The 21,710-nt window shown below is 37.5% G+C and overlaps 1 protein-coding gene across 1 annotated transcript; it reads right to left on the reverse strand.

Annotated features, from left to right (window-relative positions):
* Positions 1-16,590: 16,590 nt before the first annotated feature.
* LOC103318105 (uncharacterized protein F54H12.2-like) lies at positions 16,591-17,931 on the reverse strand. The gene has a single exon (XM_008219388.1). It carries the CDS (start codon positions 17,929-17,931, stop codon positions 16,591-16,593), a length of 1,341 nt encoding a protein of 446 aa, XP_008217610.1.
* Positions 17,932-21,710: the final 3,779 nt, after the last annotated feature.

Here is a 21,710-nt window from a genome sequence, read left to right on the forward strand (position 1 = left end):
TGTGATTCATGTAGAAAGCGATTAGCCAAATACATATCAAGCTCTAAACCTAAAAAGGTTAATGTTCCAGCAACTGCTTCGTCTCAAGATTCAAATGTTTCTGAATCATTTCCTCAGCTAACTGTCACTTCATCATCTCAGGAAAGTACACAATCATCTGTATACACAATAAAGGAACAAAAAGTACGAGCAACCACGGAATTACTTATTCAAAGGACGATTGCGGCACATAAATATTGCTTTGTTTGTGGGTACCAAAAACAGACTAATAATATATTAGTTCCTTTAGAGGCCCGAATTCAAGTTTATAGTAAAATGAATGTTTTTATTCCACATGGCAATAGATGCTGTTGCACACATTTAATTAAAAAAAGATTTTATGAAGATGAACTAAATAAAATTAATATTTTTTCCACTACAAGTACGGTATATATTGATGAATTACTACAATTTTTGAGTCAATTATCAATGAAAGCAGACGAAACTTTATTAGATACAGTAGCTGAATTTTCCATGCCTGAAAAAAAATTGAAAGTTTTTACGGGATTAACGTGGGAAAATATTAATTATCTTAAAGATCAACTCACTTCTCTGAAGAATTCCTGTGTAAGGACAGCGACACAAGCCATTGTCGTATTTTTATTCAAAATGCGCTCTGGGAATTCTAACTCGCTCATCTCTACAATATTTGACATTGAAAGCGAACAACAAGTATCTCGTTTTTGTCAATCAGTATTATTATCTTTCGAAAAAGATTTACTACCAAAACACTTTGGATTAGAAAATGTAGACAGAAATGAATTGATTGAAAATCAAACTTCTAATATGGCAAAGAAATTACATCCTGGTAAACAACTTATTTTGATTGCTGATGGTACTTATATAAGGCATGAAAAAAGCTCTAATAACGAGTACCAAAGAAAATCTTATTCAGGCCAAAAAAAAGTTCCTCTGACTAAACCATTTACTATATGTACTACTAATGGTTATGTTGTTGACCAGTTAGGTCCATATCTTGCAAATAAAAATGATGCTACAATACTGATTGAAATATTGGAAGAGAAGCAGAATATTTTACAGAAACTTCTTCGCCAAGGGGACATTTTTATACTGGATAGAGGTTTCAGGGACATTAAACAAAAATTAGAAAATATGGGTTATATTGTTTTGATGCCTGCACTCAAAGGTTCAAAATCTCAACTTTCTACGCAAGAATCAAATGAAACAATATTCACGACAAAACTGCGATGGGTTGTTGAAGCAGTGCACGGAGTTCAAAAGAAAAAATATAGGTTATTAGATCACAAACTTGATAATAAAATGGTGAAAAATACTGGATCTTATTGTAAAATTTCTTGCTACTTAAATAACTTGTTTGGCAAACGCCTAGATTCTGATGAAGACATGCAAGATGAAATATTTAGTGCTATGCAATCTAGAAAAAATGTTGAAAATACATTAGCAGTTTTAGTAGCAGACAAAAGATGGAGTCGTCGGAAACTACCATTTAAAATAATAACTTCGGATGATTTACCAGACTTTCCTGAATTAACAATAAAAGATTTGAAAATTCTGTTTACAGGAACATATCAGCTTAAACAGACAATATCTTACTTAGCGGAAATGCTTGACGCAGATAATAATTTGAAGATTGGATATTCAAAAGAGACTAACAATATTCTCAAACTTGAAGTTCAATCCAGGCATATTAACAGAAAACAATACAAATGTTTCGTTGAGTATAAACCAAATGGTATTGGTTATTCTAGCATCTTAAGACACTGTTGTGATTGTGCTAACGGTAACCGTACTATAGGATGTTGTGCGCATATGCTGCCATAATCTATTATCTTTCACATGGAAGATATTTATCAAAAATCATACGACCAGCTGAAATTCTGTCTAAAATGTTTCTTAATGATCAAATTGAAGTGTGTATTGATGAAGATAGTGACAATGATGAGTGAATCATTTTTTCTATTGTGAACATTCGTTATTTTTAAAAAGCTACTTGTATACGTTCCATAATTTATTTTAAATAGCCTATGAAGATAATAAATTATACTTTGTACGAATTGAACATACTTAACTTCAATTCCTTTTTACCTGATAATTATTACTGTCAATAGATTTTGAATAATCAATTAAGTAGAGGCAGATAAGCCAAATATGGCCTTTTTAAGACCACAAGACGCCAAAAGTACCCTCAAACGATCGATTTCAAGGCTATGTTTAGCTAAAAACAGGCTTTTTTGCGTGAAAACCCTTGCATTATGACATTTTTAGGTTAGTTTTGGGTTACATGGTACCAAAAATGGCCTTTTTCGGCGTTAAATCACTCAAATGAGGGCATTTTTAGGTTAAAGAGAAAAGCAGACACTGACAGCGGCGATATTCTTTTTATATATAGAGAGAAACCCTTTATTACCTCAAATTCTGATAAGACCATCATTGAAAACGTAAGATAATATAAAAAATACGGCTTGGAGCGAACAAAATATTTCATTTGATTATGTTTTCATGGGAAGATATGCAAAACTACTCAAAAGGAGTCACTTTAGTAACTAAATTGTAACATAACCAGCTAAAAACGTGAAAAAATGGCAAAAAAATCAGTTTTTGGCTCAAATCGAGTTGTGCCACCATTTTTAAGGAAAAAACGTTAGTGCCATCGTAAAGAACGGGAAAAAGTACACAAAAAAAGTCTACTTAAAAAGTTGCACCTCAAAAACAAGGGGGTCAAAATATCGATTGAAAACTTTAATAATTTTTTTAGATCCGATATTTGAGGTTATGTAATCCCAAAAAAATTGCAGTTATTCATGACATAAAAATACACCAATGTGAATTTTTAAAAAAATTTTTATCCTATAGGGACTTCAGAAAAAAATAAAATCAAAAAAACACGTTTATCGACGTTACTGCGCATGCGCACTAGGCAGAGAGCTAAAAATTTGGCTATGGGAGTTTTTTTTTATCCCCCATCGAATGGTATATAACATATATACATTTTCCAAGGGGGCCATTTCACCATAGTAACCCGGCTATAGCCTTTAATATATTTTTATCGACGTTTATATAGTAATTATTTTAGTGCAGTGAAATTGTAATTATTTTTCACTAATTCTAATCGATTTTAAAATCTCTAATCATTACTAAATCGTCTATCGATCTTAATACTAGTTTTATGAATAGCTTCGAATATATTTTAATCGACTTTAATAACCAAAACAATAACTATTCTTGTTATATCATTTAAATGTTTTTTGTCAATATATTTTAATCGATTTGAAAATCACTATTTATTACTAAATAGTTTATCAATCCCAATACTAGTTTTATGAATGGCTCTGAATATAGTTTAATAGACTTTAATAACCAAAACAACCACTATTCTTGCAATATCATTTAATTGTTATTTTATCAGTATGTATAAATCTGTTCGAATGGTACTTTATTACGTATAATAAAAATAATAATTATTTTTCTAATATGATTTGTTCGTAATTTTATCAATAAATTTAAATTAATTTATAAGGTAATTCGTTTATATAATATTTAATCAATCTCGATACTTTTTTACGGTTAGATTCAATTATCCTTTAATCAATGAAAATAATCAAAAAAAGAATCCCTGCTAAAAATACTAGATTGATTTAATCGACGTTTCAAATTATCGATGTGAAGCGGTCTCAATCGCAATCTAAATATCAAAATAAAGATATTTTTATCGATTTTTATGTGATGATTATTTTAATGCAGTTCAATTGGGATTCTTTCAATAAATATGAATCAACTTTTTAGTCGATATTAAATTAGTCTAATTTTACAAATAATTTTGATAACATTTTAAGTGACCTTAATGATCAAAGTTTTGTAAAATCCCTTATGAAAAAAAAACTTTTATATTTCGATTAGAATCGATTAAATTTATTGTAAAACTAGTCGATTTTAATCGATCCTATGTTTCTTAATATAACCGCTTGGTATCGCTTCAAATGTTCATACTCGCAAGTGACAAGATTTCTTTTTCGTTACTATATAAGAAAGGTAAAATGCTGTACAAGACAGAATAGATTTATTAACTATAATCGATTTGAATTGAAACTTTATTAAAATCGATTGACTTTATTCAACGACACATGAAAAAAATTCATGTCAATTCAAATCGATTAACACCACGATATACACATCAGTAAAAACGATTTCATAGTTGAATACAGTACGATTGAATAATAGCAAATATTATTTTAGATATAAAAAATCAGTAAAACCGTTTTTCTAGTGTACACAGATACATTGATTCCGATTTAAATAGGCATTGAATCGATTAAGTGAATATCCTAATACTTATGTATTCTAATCCGGTTTAATCGATATTATTTTATCGTTTTAAATCGATTTTAATGCCATCAATATATTACACACGCAGTAGCCTGAATATAATCGCTTTCAAATGTAAAACGCAGGGTTAAGATATAGACTCGGAATCAATTCATTTTTTCTCCATCGATTTCAATCGCATATTTTTAGCAGGGAAAATGGCGACAATATGTTTTTTAATTTTTAGGTGTACCTTAGCCAACGTCGGGCCAGACGTAAATTTTTTAGCGGGAATGCGTCACTCTTAGTTATATGAGAAATCGATTATAACAAATTAGGATTGAAATAGATGCGGATTAAAATGGATTCGGATTGAAACGGATCCGTAAGCATTGCATGATCCGTTAAAAAAATGATTAAAACAGATTTAAAACATTAAGAATTTTAAAGACGTACAGGGTTGAAACAGATTTAAACGTTTGAAAATGATATAAACGGATTTGACAATTTTGAAAAATTTTAAACCAATTTTGGATTGGAACAAATTTCACTGGATTAAAAAAACGGATTAAAACATTTGTTCATTATTTTTTATGGTTCAATCCTTTTTTTTCAACAAGGGAAAATTATTTACTCTCTGCGTTTAACAGGATTGCGACTGTCATCTTTACATTTTATATTGAGTAGTATTTTGTCTGATGTAATTAGTATTTTTTTCTAACACGAGGATAAAAGCTTGTAACGGTTGCCCGTGCAATTAACGTACGTTGAGCACGTTACGACGTCTCTCCGGGACAGAATCAACATTCGGTATAATACTTCTGTTGTTACAGCTACTAAAGGCGCAGCATGAGCGAGAGTAAGAGAGACAGAGAGAGAGAGAATAAACATCGAGAGAGATTTAAATTCAGCAACGTACAATGTTGCCACCTGCTCGCACACTGCTGTCAAGAGTTGACAACAGTGTGTCAGAGGGCATAGGTAAATCTGTGCTCGCGCTAGCGAGCCATTCCGAGTCTGTCTTCGCTCCGCTCCGTTTCGCGAATAGACACTCTGCGATTGCGATTATTGTGTGCGAGGGTTGTGAGGTCAACCGAACCGAGGACAATCCGTCCGAAACCATCTTCGCGTGGGTTAGAACGGCCGTGTCGGCCACGTACATCTGTAAGTACTAGTTCTTATCAACTCTCGCTTATTCGGGCGACTTTAAGCCTCCTCTCTCTCTCACCTCGACTACATGCTGGTAGCTGGCATGCACCCGTCTGGCGCGCTTGTGTAAGCCAAGCACCAATAAACAGTTAGTCTAAGTTTTACAATAATCCGCGAGTGTTCATTGACTTTCCCTCCTTTTGAATCCACGTCCTGAGTACTACTATCACCGCCGCGTGTTCATACGTCTTTACGTCCGTGCGCGGATAGATTATAGTCGGTAGAATCTAGTGCCTTCTGCACAGCCGACGGAAACGGTGAATAGTAGCATAAACAACAAATAACTTAAAATAATAATGACGGCCGAGCTACCGTCATAAGCTAAAGCATAAAAAATTGTTATTATTATATATATATATATATATACATTTATATATAACATTTTTTTATGTTTTAGCTTTTATATTGTATATATATATATATATATATATATATATATATATATATATTTATATATATCTGCCTATGAAATAATTAGTTACTAAAGTACTTATTTTTATAATCAAGTATTTATACGATTGGCTTTCAAACTCTCAATTCCCTTGTCTCGTCCGGTTTTGCGAGCATTCGTTTTCAATGGAATTTGGCGAATGGGTCGTATTAATTATATCATGACATGTATTATCAATGTCAAAAGTGCGTTCGAGACATATTATGTATAGTATGCTCAAGTCATTTCAGTTGAAACCTCTTGCTACTTTTTGTATGGCAGTTATAACCACTATCTCATCGTCTTAGACTAATTGGTATAAATTTATCATGATCTGGCTATGTTTAGCGTTGTTTGCAGTATCACTGTTGTTTTGTTATTGGTGTTTGTTCGTTGTGGTCGTTGATTGAAGCGTTTTTTGACTCCTGTCGTGTTCAAGTACTCGCGGTCAACGTCGACATTTGAAATGTCCGTTATTCAACAGTTTAATCATACTAGATAGTTATCTGTGTATAAGAGTCGTCCGTTCGTGTAGTGAGGAAATTCGAGTACAAACTCACAAAAGATAACTGATTAAAAAATGTTTTTTTTCATGAGTGTATATACTACAGCGTGTAAACGACGTTAGCAGTTGTATACACATCGATATATAGGTACACAGCAACATGCAAAAGCAGTCAAGTATAATAAAATACTGTGGAAGAACTACGGATAAAATTAGAGGCTGCGCTGTGCTCGCTGTGGCCGGTTGCAGTCACAGTTAAATAATTCACAGGCCAATCTTCAGGCAGGCGCATCTCGTCCGATAAACACGCGCGATTTTCCGAGAATCCAAAGCTTATAAACTTTACAAACACAATGAATTCACATCGTGGCAATCGCTTGCAAAGTATTTTGCTTTTTCGAGACTTTGAATTACAGGGTGGATCTACGACTGGCGGCCACTGGCTGCACGGCAACCGTAAAAATTCAATATGACCGAGAGAGATGGACATCGAAGGTCTCGCACAACTACGGCAGAGTATATCGCGCATGATCAAGTGGCGCGGTAGCGCCACGAAGGCGAGTTTGAGAAGCAGACAGAGCCGCAGCGCCCGTGACACTATTTACTTCTATATTGATGTTCGGATTTTTTATGATACAGAATAAAATGCTTATCGTTACTGTTTGTGAGTTTTTTTGGTTTATTAGTATCTTTTCTAAGCTGAATAATGATTTCCAACAAAAATTTTTGTAAATAAGCCGTTTTTTTAATAATAAACGAGTGTATATATCGCGAATGCTCGAAACAGTTTCTCTACATTTTTCTCCAGTGTGGTAGGACCGTGAAGTTGGCTTCCTAGTTGAAAAGTGGTAGGAGCGTGAAGTTGGGCGCACAAGCTATTATGTGTAATACAGTTGGGTATCACTTTCCCACAGACCCTGGTAAAAATAACTTATTAAATCCGATTCAAAAGGTAATAGGTTGTAATTGGATTTCTTAATCGGAAATTATTCAATTAAAATCAATTTAATCGATTAAAATCTATTTAATCTGATTATAACTTTTAGTCGGTTTTAATCGGATTCAATCAGTTGTATTTTTCAACAAATATAACATTTTATTTAAAAACACAACTGTTTAAATCCGATTAAGACCGACTAAAACTTATAATCAGATTAAATAGATTTTAATCGATTAAATTGATTTTAATTGAATAATTTCCGATTAAGAAATCCAATTACAACCTATTACCTTTTGAATCGGATTTAATAAGTTATTTTTACCAGGGGAGTAAATGTGTTTACATTGTCTGCTTAAATTTAAGGTTATGTTTTTAAGGTCTAGGTGGTGCACTCCTTGATTTTTATGTCTAGGTAAATCATTCAAGGGCGGTGTTTAGGTGTACAGGGTGGCCGATGACGACGTCTAGATGGTGCGCTCCATGGTTTTTGGTGTCTAGGTATACAAATCATTCAAGGACAGTGTTTAGGTGTACAGGGTGGACGATGACGAAATCTAGGTGTCGCGCTCCGTGGTTTTTTGTGTCTAGCTGTAAAAATCATTCGAGGAAGGTGTCCAGGTGTATAGGGTGGCCGATGACGAGGTCTGGGTAGTTCGCACCCTGGTTTTTGGTGTCTAGGTGTAGAAATAAATCGAGGGTGGTGTATATCAGAACAATTAGTGATTTCATGTTGGTGATAAAAATGTTACATAAAAAGCTGTAGTCAAAAGATGCTAAAGATACTTATAAAAATACTTTAAAAAATTTACTAAAAGGGATCGAAATCTCCATAAAAAATTTACTTCTAGAAAAGTAAAAGGTCTAGAAAAGTTAAACGAGCATGGCAAGTTACGTAGTAATTATCTTGAGAGTTGATCCTGTCTTTATTACGATTAAATAGAATAAACTTGACTTTGTGTGATTGATCTCAGTTCTTTTCTAGCTGTGATTTCGTTGCGGAATATATCAAACTCTCCAAACCATTTACTTTTTTAGGAGTTAATATTTCTTAGATAGTAAATTACATCAATTTCTAAAATAATACTAAGTCTATTTTGAATAGAGTGATTGCATCAAAAAGTCAATGGAGTACAGAAGAAAAAATCTACAACACCGAAGTGATAATACTTATGTGACGTTGCAAACGTCGCAGCCGCGGCGATACGAGAAATCTCGATCGATGCGGCCAAGCCCTGAGTGCGCGGAAAAAACAAGCTAGTCGGCTTGTTGTTGTCGGCGCCGGCCTGTCCTCTAGTCCGAAGAACGGGCTAGCTAACCGTCAACGTCTGCGCGCCAGCGAGCATCGTTGGCGCGAAAGCAAGCCTCGTCGGCGCGCGCGCTGATTGGTCCTCCGCATGTCGCGAGCCAATCAACGGGCGCCGATGCGTGGCTCGTTATCTGCTTGGACTGAGAGCCAATCAGGCGTTAGCAAGAAGCTCGGGCCCGACGGGCGCCGAGAAGCCAGCAGCCTCGGCATGGGAGAGCCGAAAACGCCAACCGATATCAGGTCTACGAGAAGCCCCGGAAGGCGTCGACAGGAACATTGACCACCACCGGGAACTTCGAGAAGAGAGAGAGAGAGAGAGAGAGAGAGAGAGAGAGAGAGAGAGAGAGAGAGAGCACTGGCTGCTGACGCCGATGACGGGGTCTAGGAAGTGCGCACCATAATTTTTAATTTCTAGGCATAAAATGCGCTCATAAATTGCTACCTGCTATACAGGGTCGCCGATAACTAGGTCTAGGAAGTGCGCACCATAGTTTTTGTTGTCTAGGTATAAAAAGCGCTCTTAAATGGCCTGTGAAATGCGCTTTGTACTTTTTGGTGTATATACATGTGCAAACTAAGAGCAGCTTTCAGTTTAGGAATTACTCAAGAGATAGCTTGTCACTACAACAATATAAATATTTACTTTCTCCGCTTTCGCTTCTTCACTCGAAAATAACGCAAAATAAAGCTTTGAAATTAGTATAAAGCTTGTTCAAAAAATTTACCCCTCCTTCCGACCCCTTGAGTAAAATTTGTTTGGGATCCGCGCATAAGCAATACTCAAATGTATAATGGTTGTATAATACTTAAATATATAAAAACTTGACGGAAAAGATATGATTACCGTATGATACTAGAAATGTTTAAGTACTACTCAGCGCAAATTTTAAAAATGGAAAGTTTTCGTTCACCTCTTTGGGTAATCAATTCGAATTTTTCTGCAAACAACGTCCGCGACCGACCTTTGTTTTTAGTTGCACAATTCATTCATATTTATAAGCTTTGTGGTCGATGTCATTGATACATGTACTCGCAAAAGAAGCAGTTTTATCCAAAAATGTATTGAAGGCTGAGCTACAAATTACGTAACATTAGTATCGTATAAGGTATTTTGTTAACGTAACGTTATGTCTGCTAGAGGAGGAGGGCGCGGATATTTCAAGGAGCAGTCTGGATTTTTCTATCATCTGCAAAGAAAATACGATGATGGTTCAATGTCAGCAAAGTTGACTATTTATTCTGAAAATTTGGGACGCGAATAAGCGTGTATTGGCAGATTTAAGGCAGCGACTGCTATAAAATATTGTACGAAACGTGTGTCTTTAGTGACATTTTATGGAACGGCGAAAGCCACTTCCGAGAGTAGCGAACGCCACTTACGCTATTTGTATCGTAATGTACTATATAAGTACATTTCAATTATTACAGCGCACTTATGTGTTGCGAAAGAAAATTAAAAAAAGATCTGTGCAACGGAACAGCAACCTTGTTGACAACTGGCGTTTGCGTCTCCAAACAACCTCACAATCATGAGCCGAATAGAAAAATTATTCAAAAAAAGGAGCTAAAAAAGGACATACGCAAAGCTGTCACTGCCCCAGGAGTAAAAAAAGTTAAAGAAGTTTTCTGCAAAGTTTGTCAATCGTGAGTGAAAACGGCCTGATAATGAATTATTAACTATTCGCATTTATAATCATTAGATAAATTAGATAACTTTCGGTATAAAATAAAAGTTTTGGAAGCTCTTAATTGAACACACTGCGAGCTGGTATAGGCACGATGAAATTTTATAAAAATTGTTAAGTGTATGATGTTACCTACCTGGCCCAAATGGAAATGGCAGCCAATTACTTTGATGCCAAATACACGCGTTATAGCATTTTGCAAGGCTGTTTCAAAGTCTGTAATCACCATGCTTGGCTGCAGTCTTGGAAATCGGTTTTTGAGCTCAGTTAATACTTTAACGTAAGACTCTTCAGTTTTATCCGACATAAAAGCATACGCTAATGGATATGCCTACAAATTGTTAGCGTAAATAAAAGCGTTATGTACATACATACTTATGCTCCTTATGATTTAATAATAGTACATTACACAACTAAGGTCGAAAGTTGGCTTTTTCAAGCGAGGATGATGATTGAGCACGAGTAGGAGTCAAGGGCGCCGCAGGCACCCGAGACGGACACGAGTGCTCAACCATCATCCGAATCTGGAAAAGACAATTTGCCCCTTGTTGTGTACCGTACTTTTTATAATCAGTGCATCGATAACGCTTTTTTTAGCCTGCCTGAAAAAGCAGAGTCATCCAGTATCTCATAAAGAGGCTAAAGTGCTTTTTTCCTAGGGGCGTAAGTACTCACTTTTTTTAGTACTTTCGCCCCTAGGGAAAAAATACTTTCGCCTCAGGTATATGTATATATGTATGTGTGGGTGTGTTTATACGTATATATACACACGAAAAGCGCGTTTTCGATGCACGTGTTATGAAAAATAAATTACTTTTTCGTCAACTTGTGCTATAAACGTTACTAATTGAGTGGTCCCAGCCAACTTTGGTACAGTGTCGAATGTCCCATCACCGTCCAAAGTGAATTCAACATCTTCAAACAATTGCACAAAGTCCGGATTAAAGAAAAGGCAATGAGGTTTCTTGTTCTCTAGCGGAACAAGAACTGACGAAAATTCGTACTTTTTCTTCTCATACTCATATTTTACAAAGCCTGACTCGATTTTCTCGTGTAATAATTGCGCTTTGTAGCATTTATCGAGATGCATGACAGACTTTGTTTCTGCTTTTAAAACAAATAAATGACCTCGTATAGAGTCATAATCCAATTTTTCTGCAGCTTCTACATCACTGCATAAGAAATCGAATGCAATTAAAAGACGTAAGTGTATTGTAAATAAAATAAATGGGTGGCTTTTACAAACTCGAAAATTCATAGCCTCACAACGTATCGTATAGCATTTTAATTTTTTTAACCGTTACTTCCCAATTTGACCTCGAACTGACCTTGAACCTGACGTGATCAGGTAAAACTGACCCCAGATTCAGATTCTGCGACCAAAAAAACATAAATGTATGGCATTTTTATTTCTTTTAACCATTTCTTCTCAGTTTGACGTTGAACTGACCTTGAACCTGACGAGATGGGGCCAAACTGATTCCGGATTTGGATTCAGCGACCAAATAAACATAAATATATGGCATTTTAATTTTAAACAGAGCAATCAAGGACTGGCTCAATCGCAACCAAGCGATAAATGGACTAATGCTATAGGGCTAAGACAAGCTAGGGCTCTGATGGGCGGCAGCTCACCAGAGGAGTGGCTGTGGACCATAAGGGGCCTAAGCAAGAGCAGGCTGAGGCTGGCCGTTGGATGGCTGACGGGATATTAGACGGTTGAATACCACCTGTGGAACTTAGGACTAAGCAACTCTGGGAGCTGCAGGTGGTGCGAGTACGTACAGGAGACCACATCCCACCTACTGTGTGAATGACCAGCTTTCGCGGGGACGAGACAAAAGGATTGGGGGGTTCCTATGTTGGGGTTAGAGAAGCTAAGAACAAACAGCTTGGCATCAATTTGCCGAGTTTTTGAAGCTATAAACAAGGGTTTATAAAGTAACATTTTAAGGTACAGGAGGCACAGCACAATGGAGTTCGCCTGAGTGCTCGATCGGCACGTCCCCGTGCAGGAGCCGCCGTAGTTCACCTTCACCAACTATGACTATGACTATGACTATTAGAATATTTGAGGGCATGTAGGTCGAGCCACGCTGATTGGTTGAAATGTTATACTTTTTCTAAACTTAAACATTCTTTAGATCTTGAATAATAAATATATAATAGTATATTGTGTACCAAGGGCGTAAAGTGGGCTTTTTTAGGTCAACTGTGATGTTTGCAGTACAAGTCAATGCGAATAAGCTTGAACCAAAGCTGAGGGCGTTAACGAACTGTAGACAGGAAGCGTCAGAAGTTCCCTACTCGGAAGTTTGCCGCTGGTGGTGGTTCCCTCAAGTACCGCAGCGCGCGTAGCTTAAACGTTTCGGAAAACTAAAGTCGACTTCATAATCGCGTTGAGATTAATAAAACGTAATCAAGGAGATTATTAAATAATACAAAATTGATTATTTATCACTAATGATAGAATTTAATATCGGAATAATAGATAATAAAGCACAACAGCGTTCCGACTTGTATAAACTACTTTAGAAATGTTCAAAAGTGCGTGCACTAGTCTTGTCAGTGTCCAGGTGTTCAAATAACTTGCAGATGGTGTCTAGGTGCTGAGGTCGCCTATAACGGGATCAAGGAAGTGCGCACGGTGATTTTTAATGTCTAGGTGTAAAAAGCGCTCGTAAATGACATCCTGCTATACAGGGTTGCCGATAACGGGGTTTAGGAAGCGTGCACCGTGGTTTTTAATGTCTCGGTGTAAAAACCAATTGCAGAAATGTGCTTTCATTGACATAGCTAAGCACTTTTGGAGATATTTGTTCCAATCCACTCAATACTATAACTAATAATGCATCGAGCAATGCTGCTATATCATCTGCAAACATTATAATGCTTTATTACTTTTATTGGTTTTAGTTTTATAATACTAGCGGTTTTGACACTCTAAGTGCAAAATTCGATTTCTTCTAGCTCTGTAGCATGCGCGAAATGCAGTTTTGGGCACGTTGTACGCAAAATTCTGAATTTTACGCACAGTGTGTGCGAAAATCACCTACTTCGTGCACTCTTATTGTAATATACTATTAAAAGTAATATAAAAATACCATCATTTCCTTCTTCGAAATGTGAAACCTCGTTCAGAAATTGCTTGATACTTCATTTGCCGGTGTCCAAATTGTCCCACGCTTCAAAAAGCTCCTTGTCTCTGTTGACATACTCTGATCTTCGTTTCTTTGACTTTGTCTGAACGAATTGCAGTTGCATTTTGCACGTGTAACTTACCATTTCGTCTACAAATAATAAGGAATTCTATATTATTGCTATTATTAGAACATTTAAATACCTAATTCTTATATAATGACTGATATGTATATTGCCAAATTGTATATCGACAAGAGTTCTTTAGAAAATGATTTGCCCATGCCCTTTTTATTGTACTTATGGTGCTTGTATCACGTTCTAATACATAGAAAGAACATTTTAGTTGTTTACCAGAAAACAAAATGAAACGGGCATGGCAAATTACGTAGTAAGTATCTTGAGAGTTGTTCCTAATCGATCATCATGTAACCTAACTTTAAGTTAATTAACCCCTAGATTGAACAAAACAATTTTGTTGCTTTATTATGATTAAATATAATACATTATATAATTAAATATAAAACTTGACTTTGTTTGATTGATCTCAGTTCTTTTGTATCTTTAATTTCGTTGCGGAATATATCAAACTCGTCTAACCTTTTACTTTTTTAAAAGTCAATTTTTTTTAGAGATTTTAGTCATTTTTAGTAAATTTTTTTGAGTATTTCATATTTGTCCCAAAAATAAAATATAAGCATCTTTAGCACCTTTCGACCATGGCTCTTTTTTAACATTTTTATCACCAATATGAAAACACTGATTGTTCTGTCGCAAAATATTAGTATGGTGGATATGATTGATAATATATTTTAGAAAAATTTGAATAGGTGTACATTTTTGCTGTCCACGAATATTATTATTACATTGTAACGAGTTGAGCAGCACAGCCAACTCGTAGCGGTATGAGTACCGCTGCGCCGGGACGAAATCGCGTAGAGTCGCGTGCGCGATAATAAACACGTGCGAATTCGGCAATAGGCGCGAAAGAGATAAAGAGGGTGAGCGCGCGGGCGAATCCTTCAGGAGCGCGCTCAGATAGCTCTTGGCCTTCGCTAAAGATACACGCGACTTCGCTAAGCTTTCCAAGGTCTCGCGGTAGTGTTAGTGCTGTGCTGTGTCCAGCGACATCGAGAGGATTTTTGCGTGTGTGAGTGTGACGCGGAGCCCGGTGACACCAGCCTGAGCATAGCAGTCCAGGGTGGTTATGGAGTCTTGCGGCCTGTCCAGGACTACGAGCGTCTTCGACGAAAGAGAGAAGGTTTATATGAGATAATTATACAAATTGTGATGTACATTGGTAACTTTTTTCTTCCTTTCAAAGATAATATTTACAAGAAGTATAGTAGTAAAATTAATAAAAGAAAACAGACATTATTAATCACCTATTTTATTTAATATATCGACAATATCTTTACGACTGAGCGGAATTTGATCTTTTATTTCCATCGCACGCGTCTGCACAATTGTTGTGACACTATCGAACTATTTATTATCAATAAGATTATTGCTTTTACAAGAGTTATCGTATAAATACCAAATTTTCTTACTGGTACATTGTCTGGATTAACACTCTTAATGTATTCTACAGTCTCTCTAGCAACACAACTTACACTACCCGCTACAAACTTAAGATATTCTAGACGCGCATCAGTGCTGCTGTATTCCAGGCCGACAATGATTTCCGCTGTGTACGACTTGTTCAAAGTGTACAGAGTGCTCAGGAGCTGAACTGGACGAAGTTTGTTTTCCTCCTGGTACGCCATTATGCGAGTCTCTCACGATCACCACCGCCGCCTTTGAACGACTAACTCTGACTCATAGCACAAAGTCTAAAGGTGGGAAGGTATGGTGGGGATAAGGATTGTGGCAGTAGTGGGAACAGCCACGTGTGAGAGAGAGAGAGAGAGAGAGAGAGAGAGAGAGAGAGAGAGAGAGAGAGAGAGAGAGAGAGAGAGAGAGAGATACGGATCATTATCTCCTCGGGTTACAATAACGACATATTAGAACTACAGCTTTGTAAGCATCTGACAATGCAACCGCCATTTCCAATGAAATCATCATCATCACTTTTTTCCCTTTGTTTACAGCAGACATATCGTCTTAGCACGTCATCATTTTTTTGCAGATTTTCTGAAAAATTTTCGAGAAATTTTTTGAAGCCTAGACCATTATACTTATGTAATGCAGAAACATGATGCAATATTGTCCGCAAACATCGGAAGAATCGCTCTGTAGTCGAATATTATTTCAGCGAAAATGTTTACAATTTTTTCTCAATCGATTAATATGATCGGGTATAAATGAGGGTAATCCAAAACTATCAAAGTAAAAAGCGTTACAAGATTTGTCCGCATATACGGCGACCCAATACATACCCGATCTCGTATGATCATCCAAAAACGAGAGAATTTTCGATAGATTCTTTAGTATCTGAAGACTATCAGTACGCACAGATAGCCACAATTTCAACCGGTAAGCGTTATTTAAAGCGCATCGATAATTACTATAACAAGTTTTAATAGCGTGATGCATACAATATACATCAGACGATAAGTTAGCAAAAGACGGACATTCCTGATCGTACTCAAGATTAAAAATTTGGCGAGGTATTATTTTGCGTAACAATAGCCATTTATCATTACCTCTAACATATATTTTTCGCACACTTTTTGAAAGTTCTCTTAAAATTTTTTTCAGTGATTTAAACGACACCTCGCCGTCAAAATAGTCCAGACCGTGATGATATTGGGTCAGCCAATTGTTCTCTTTTCGTATATCTTCATTTAGATGATCAAGCGCTATCGCAAGTGACAGTATCCAATGACTACTAAAGTTCCCATCAACGGCTACACGGCAACCTCTTCTGGCACATTCTGATGTTTGCTGCCCTTGAAGAACTGTATGTCAATGATCACATCCATGATTGAGTGAAGTGTATATGACAGTGCTGGATTGTCGAAAATTAGAGGAAGAGACTGACTGTAGAAGTCGCATGCACAGCGTTTATATGTACAGTACAGAGTAGCGACATCTGTGAGAAGTAAACTGTTTTTAACTGCTGAAATCTATGATCACTTGACGCGATGCATCAATTTCCAAAATATTATAATACTCTGCGTACAGAATGCAATTGTCCGTTTCTCTTAGTGCATTGCTAAAACGTACTTCTAGTCTAACACTACCGTGTTTAATCAAATTCCAGTGGCTGCAGTCATTCGCCGATAAATCGGGAGTCAAATCAAAAGCAAATAGACAGTAGCCGTGGGGATAGTTCTCGCGCGTCACTTGATTACCTTCGTTGAGGAAGTGTATTTCCATACCGGAGAACAGTGTGTGATACGCATCTACATATAGATTTCTCGTCGTAAAGTCCGGTTGCAATGGTTTTGAGGGCACCTGCACCCCATCAACGTACAAACATAGAAAGTTTATATTAAAATGTTCAAAATTGAAGGGATTGAGCAGCCGATCACCATTAAAAGCTTTGTTATTGACGAAACCCAGGATGTTTCTCTTCGGCAGCTGACCCAATATGATATTGTCCAATGTTTCACCGTGTACACCATTGTGCATAGTGACTGCCTTGACTTCCACCCGTGTCAATGGATATTTAGCCGTTGTTTGTGAGAGCAATTGAGGATGTGCAAGCAATATACTGGGACTGATTTTTACACGTCTCACTAGAAGATTGGCCTCCTTAATGTGTACGGAAAAAGAGCCCGCAGGGTCCATCAGGCGAAAGTTATCGTGCGATTTCACCAAACGCACCCTTAATTTGACGCCGTTGAGCAGTAGCTTCTCTTGATTAAACACATCTGTATGGATGTGTCCAACTAGGTCAACAGGTTTATTAGCAGCAAGTAACTTTCGCCTTTCCACAAACTCCTCGTTCAGGTTTTCTGTGTTGTTCATTTTTCCAGCCGTATTGTTACACCACAAAACAGTCGAGAGGTGAGAGGTTTTGGCGGCAGGTCCGTAATTTAGCAGCGTCTCTATGTATGCTCTGTAGGCATAAGCATTGGTAGGTGGTGACACGGGTTTCTTATTAAAAAATACACCCACTTGATTGAATAGTGAATGCGTAAAATTGTTGACTGGTCTCACCCGGGCTGTTAAAAGTCTGTAAGCCGCTCGATCAGCCTCAGCCACATCTTCTTCGCTTGTACTAGATTTTATACTCACACGAGTTAAGCTCATTGTATGAGCCAGATCGAGATATCCATCGCTGTTCCCGGGTATCACAAATTCTATCGGTGAGTCATCGGTCAAAGACGATATAGGCTTATATTGAACCCAATGCGAGCCTTCGATCGTTGTTTCGGTCGGTGGAATGTCAAACAATAGTAGCTTCGACTTTAAACACTCGCACGAATGGGTATGTAAGAACGCCATCTTTAAATGTAAAAAATAACTCTCGTTGTTCTGCTTTTTTTTCTCCTTCTAGACGAAGGTTTTTTATTTCGAGATATTTTCTTCTTCTTCTTCTGTCTTTTAATCTTTCTTGTTGCACTTCTCTTCTTTACACCACCACTCCTCGACTTGCGTTTCTTTCTCCCGCCAACACCTCTTTTTCTCCTACGTGTTGTGACAGGGCCAGCGAGCAACTGCAACTGAGCAGGATTTCCGTAGCGTGACATTTTATATCCTGACCCCTCCATCAACTTGTCCACTTTCTCCTTAGCTTTTCTCTTCAGAATCTCACCAGATTCTCTCACACAATCGCGGAAAGACTTCTTCACTGGTGTGTTATGTGATGCAACGTTGGATATGATGTTGAACCCCGTAAGTACGGCCTCTTTACCCACAGCATTGGCTCCGCGACTGATGAGTGGAAGGATGCGGCGAAATATGCCAGCTAGGAAGGAGCCGATACCGCCGTGACCTCTTTGGTAGGGAGATCCAATGTAAATGTGGCCAACTCCATCGGTGTAAGGATTCCGTCCCCCTCCCCCACCGTACTGGTAGCCATTGCCAAATTGGCAGTTGAAATAATCTTCGTATCGATTAATGAAGACTAGTCATCGACTTTCTTGAAATGAAGTGTTACAGTCACTGTCCCGTAATCGAATGGTATCGACTGGCCACATTGGTCTCTTATATCTATTTCAATTGTCTTAAATGCGTTCAATAACAGTGGTATATTCATTGGCGGGGAGAAACTTTTGATTCGAGTAGTACCATATTCCTAATTATTGGTATTCATCGATACAGCTCGTAGTAGACGCGATTGAACATTACCTGTCACATTTGGTTCACAGATGTCGCTGTAGATCATGGACATGGATGGTAGCCCATTGGTAAGTCCAGCAGGTCTATCCGACTCTATAGTGTATTGATTTCCAATAAAACAAATTCCTCATCTCTCCTTTTCAAATCCAAGAATTTTTTTTACTTTTTCAGATAAATAGAGCTCGTGACTGAACTATGAGCAGCTACTCTTTGCGCAGACTCGGCTGATCGTTACATAACCGCCACGTTCAACTGTCACCCTCAAATCACCACGGATGCATTCTAAATTATTTATTTCCTCAACTAGAGTGAGAATATTTGTATTATTTCCCGAAAGAATCAATGATTCAATGATTGTAAATTTTCTTCTCTCGTCTCATTTGTCTCAAGTCTTGTGGGTAGTATTCGTTTTAGGGAAATTTCTCTCTCTTTTTTCAGATGGCACGTGTTGAAATGTCAGAGTTATTTGAACTTGTGAGTGAGCGCGACCAACCATGAAATACTCCTTCGAACGACCCTTACCTGCTGCGCAAAATACTTTCTATTTCAAAAGATGTACCTTCCAAATCCTATCGAACTCTGCTGAATTCCTCAGCGTAAAAACAACAGTCTATGTCTTCACCCGACAGATCTTGCAAATGATAGACAGGTGGCTGCCGTGTGAGAGAAATCCGTGCGACTTTAAATAGCTCCAGTGTCCAGCCTCTCTCGTAACCTTTGTCAAAGACAAATCTTGCCCGACTGACACGAACCAGCTCACCAACTTTGAATTTAGGTCTCATCACCTTATGCTCATTCCTATCGTAACGACGCTGTAAATTCTCTCGTGCTTTGGCAACGTTGTACACAGTCACAAATGCCGGTGTCATCTTTGTCGCCGAGTGCTTACTGTTGTTGTACGCCGCTATTATGTTCTGCAACACATCAAAGTATCTCCGTGTATTTTTGTGGGTAAAATATCGCCAAATTCGCTCCTTGAAAGTTCGTATCAGTCTCTCTGCAATGGCTGCCTTTGTATCCGAGCTGCGTGCCACTTTGTAAACAATGTTGATGTCGCGCAAAACTTGCTGTGTCTAACGGCCCATAAATTCTTTGCCCTCATCTGTCTGGAGGCATATTGGTTGACGCCCATTGCTTCTCGACAACACACGTGAGAAAGCCTTAGCGACGTTCCTCGAAGTTTTTTCCTTGATCGGCCCCAACTAAATTTACTGACAACGTCGATCACCGTCAGAATGTAACTGTAGCCAGCATTGTAAGTTTTTAGAGATCTCAAATCCATTAGATCAGCCTCCCACACATCATCTAAATGTAATTACGTCGTGCAAATCGTAGTCTAACGGGTCGATAAAGATTATACGCATCTTAACTCTCGAGCCACTCCACAACACTTTTGCGATGAAATTTTTCTTTTTCACCTTTTTTCCCAATATTTTTTTGTCCTCGTGTAGTTTGAAAAAGTTTTTCAACACCGACGTACGCTACTGGGTGTGGAGGTGCATAATAAATGTTCTCAAATTTTTCTTTTTTCCCCCTCATCCCATTACTCATTGTGTATCTTTTTTCTTTTTTTAATTCTTTTCCTTTCGACTCTTTCACTCTTTTCACCGATGCGTCAACTTTGCTAATAGATTTCTTCTTTATTTTCTTGTCCTTTTTCTTTTTCTGCTTCAGCGCTCTTTTTATTCTAGAAAAAATTTTTCGAACGTTATGTTGCTCACCATACAGCAGGCAGTCATCATTGCCAGTGTTCGCTCGTCTCTAGCTATTTCATCCGCGAGCATTTGCGAAAATGCGTATTCAGCTAGCACGCGATCAGCCTTACGTCGATTGCCTTGCTTATTCCCGTAGATTAAATCATGCTGACGTCATGCCTCATCCAGCGGATTGATGCCGACTTCACCACGTTCAATACGTTCCGCTAGTTTTGTACCTGGACCACAGAATTTGCATCCGGGTACGTGCATTTCAAACGGCAGTAGATCTATCAATTCAGCTAGTGCACTATTTTTTACACTTGCTTTTTTTATCGTACCACTACTGCTTTCGTCTGCTTCGCTACTGTCAATAGCACTGCTATTTGCGCGACTACCACTCTCAGCACAACAAGGTGGTGGTGTTCTAAATAGATGATTGATGCCCTCTGGTGTCTCCACAAGTTCTTAACTAAACAATTTCTATCGTAAACAAAGGCGGGATTCCACATATCCTCGGCTATGAGTTCCTGATGTGGGTTGAAACCACGATCAGTGATTAATTAATATTATTAAATTGTTCAAGGTTATGTATATGCGAGCTAACTTGGTAAGAACGTAATTACGACTACTCTTTTAAAAATATTTTTCTCCTTTATATTTTTCTGTTCTTAAAGTTTATTGCTTTTCCTAGATAATTATCGATCCTTGATAAAAAAATCAATCAAGAATCCTTGTCCTCAAGCTCGAAATTAATTCAAGTTGAATTTCCTAGGTGTTTGTTCTCGCCAATTATTTTGGACATCAAAGGCCTGGGGACGCGACAAAACAAATGTATCACTACCTTTTATCTTTTTATTGCGTGACACATAGACGTAGTGCAACTCGTCGTCTGGAAATATACAGGTGCGAAATCTGCAGTTGTCCGGTGTATTCTGCTTCAAAACCAGCAGAAGATAACCGTAGGGTCTCAAGGTGGTGTCGCAGCAGGCTTCTTGCCAGAATCGGGGATCCTCCGGACATAGCTGACGCGACAAATGTAGTATCTGAGATGTGTCGCGCAAATTCCTAAAAATCACAATCTAATGCGCGTTCAGAAATATGTCGCGTTTTCCTTTACCCTGATGGAAGACGTTCTCCGTGATGAATATCACCGAGAGCGAGTGATAATGGAATGCTTTAGAAAATATATCAACTATACCACAACTGGATTACGATTTACGCATCAAATCATCAATGATAACAAGT

Source organism: Nasonia vitripennis (genome assembly GCF_009193385.2).
Source record: "Nasonia vitripennis strain AsymCx chromosome 4 unlocalized genomic scaffold, Nvit_psr_1.1 chr4_random0007, whole genome shotgun sequence".
Classification (NCBI taxonomy): Eukaryota; Metazoa; Arthropoda; class Insecta; order Hymenoptera; family Pteromalidae; genus Nasonia; species Nasonia vitripennis.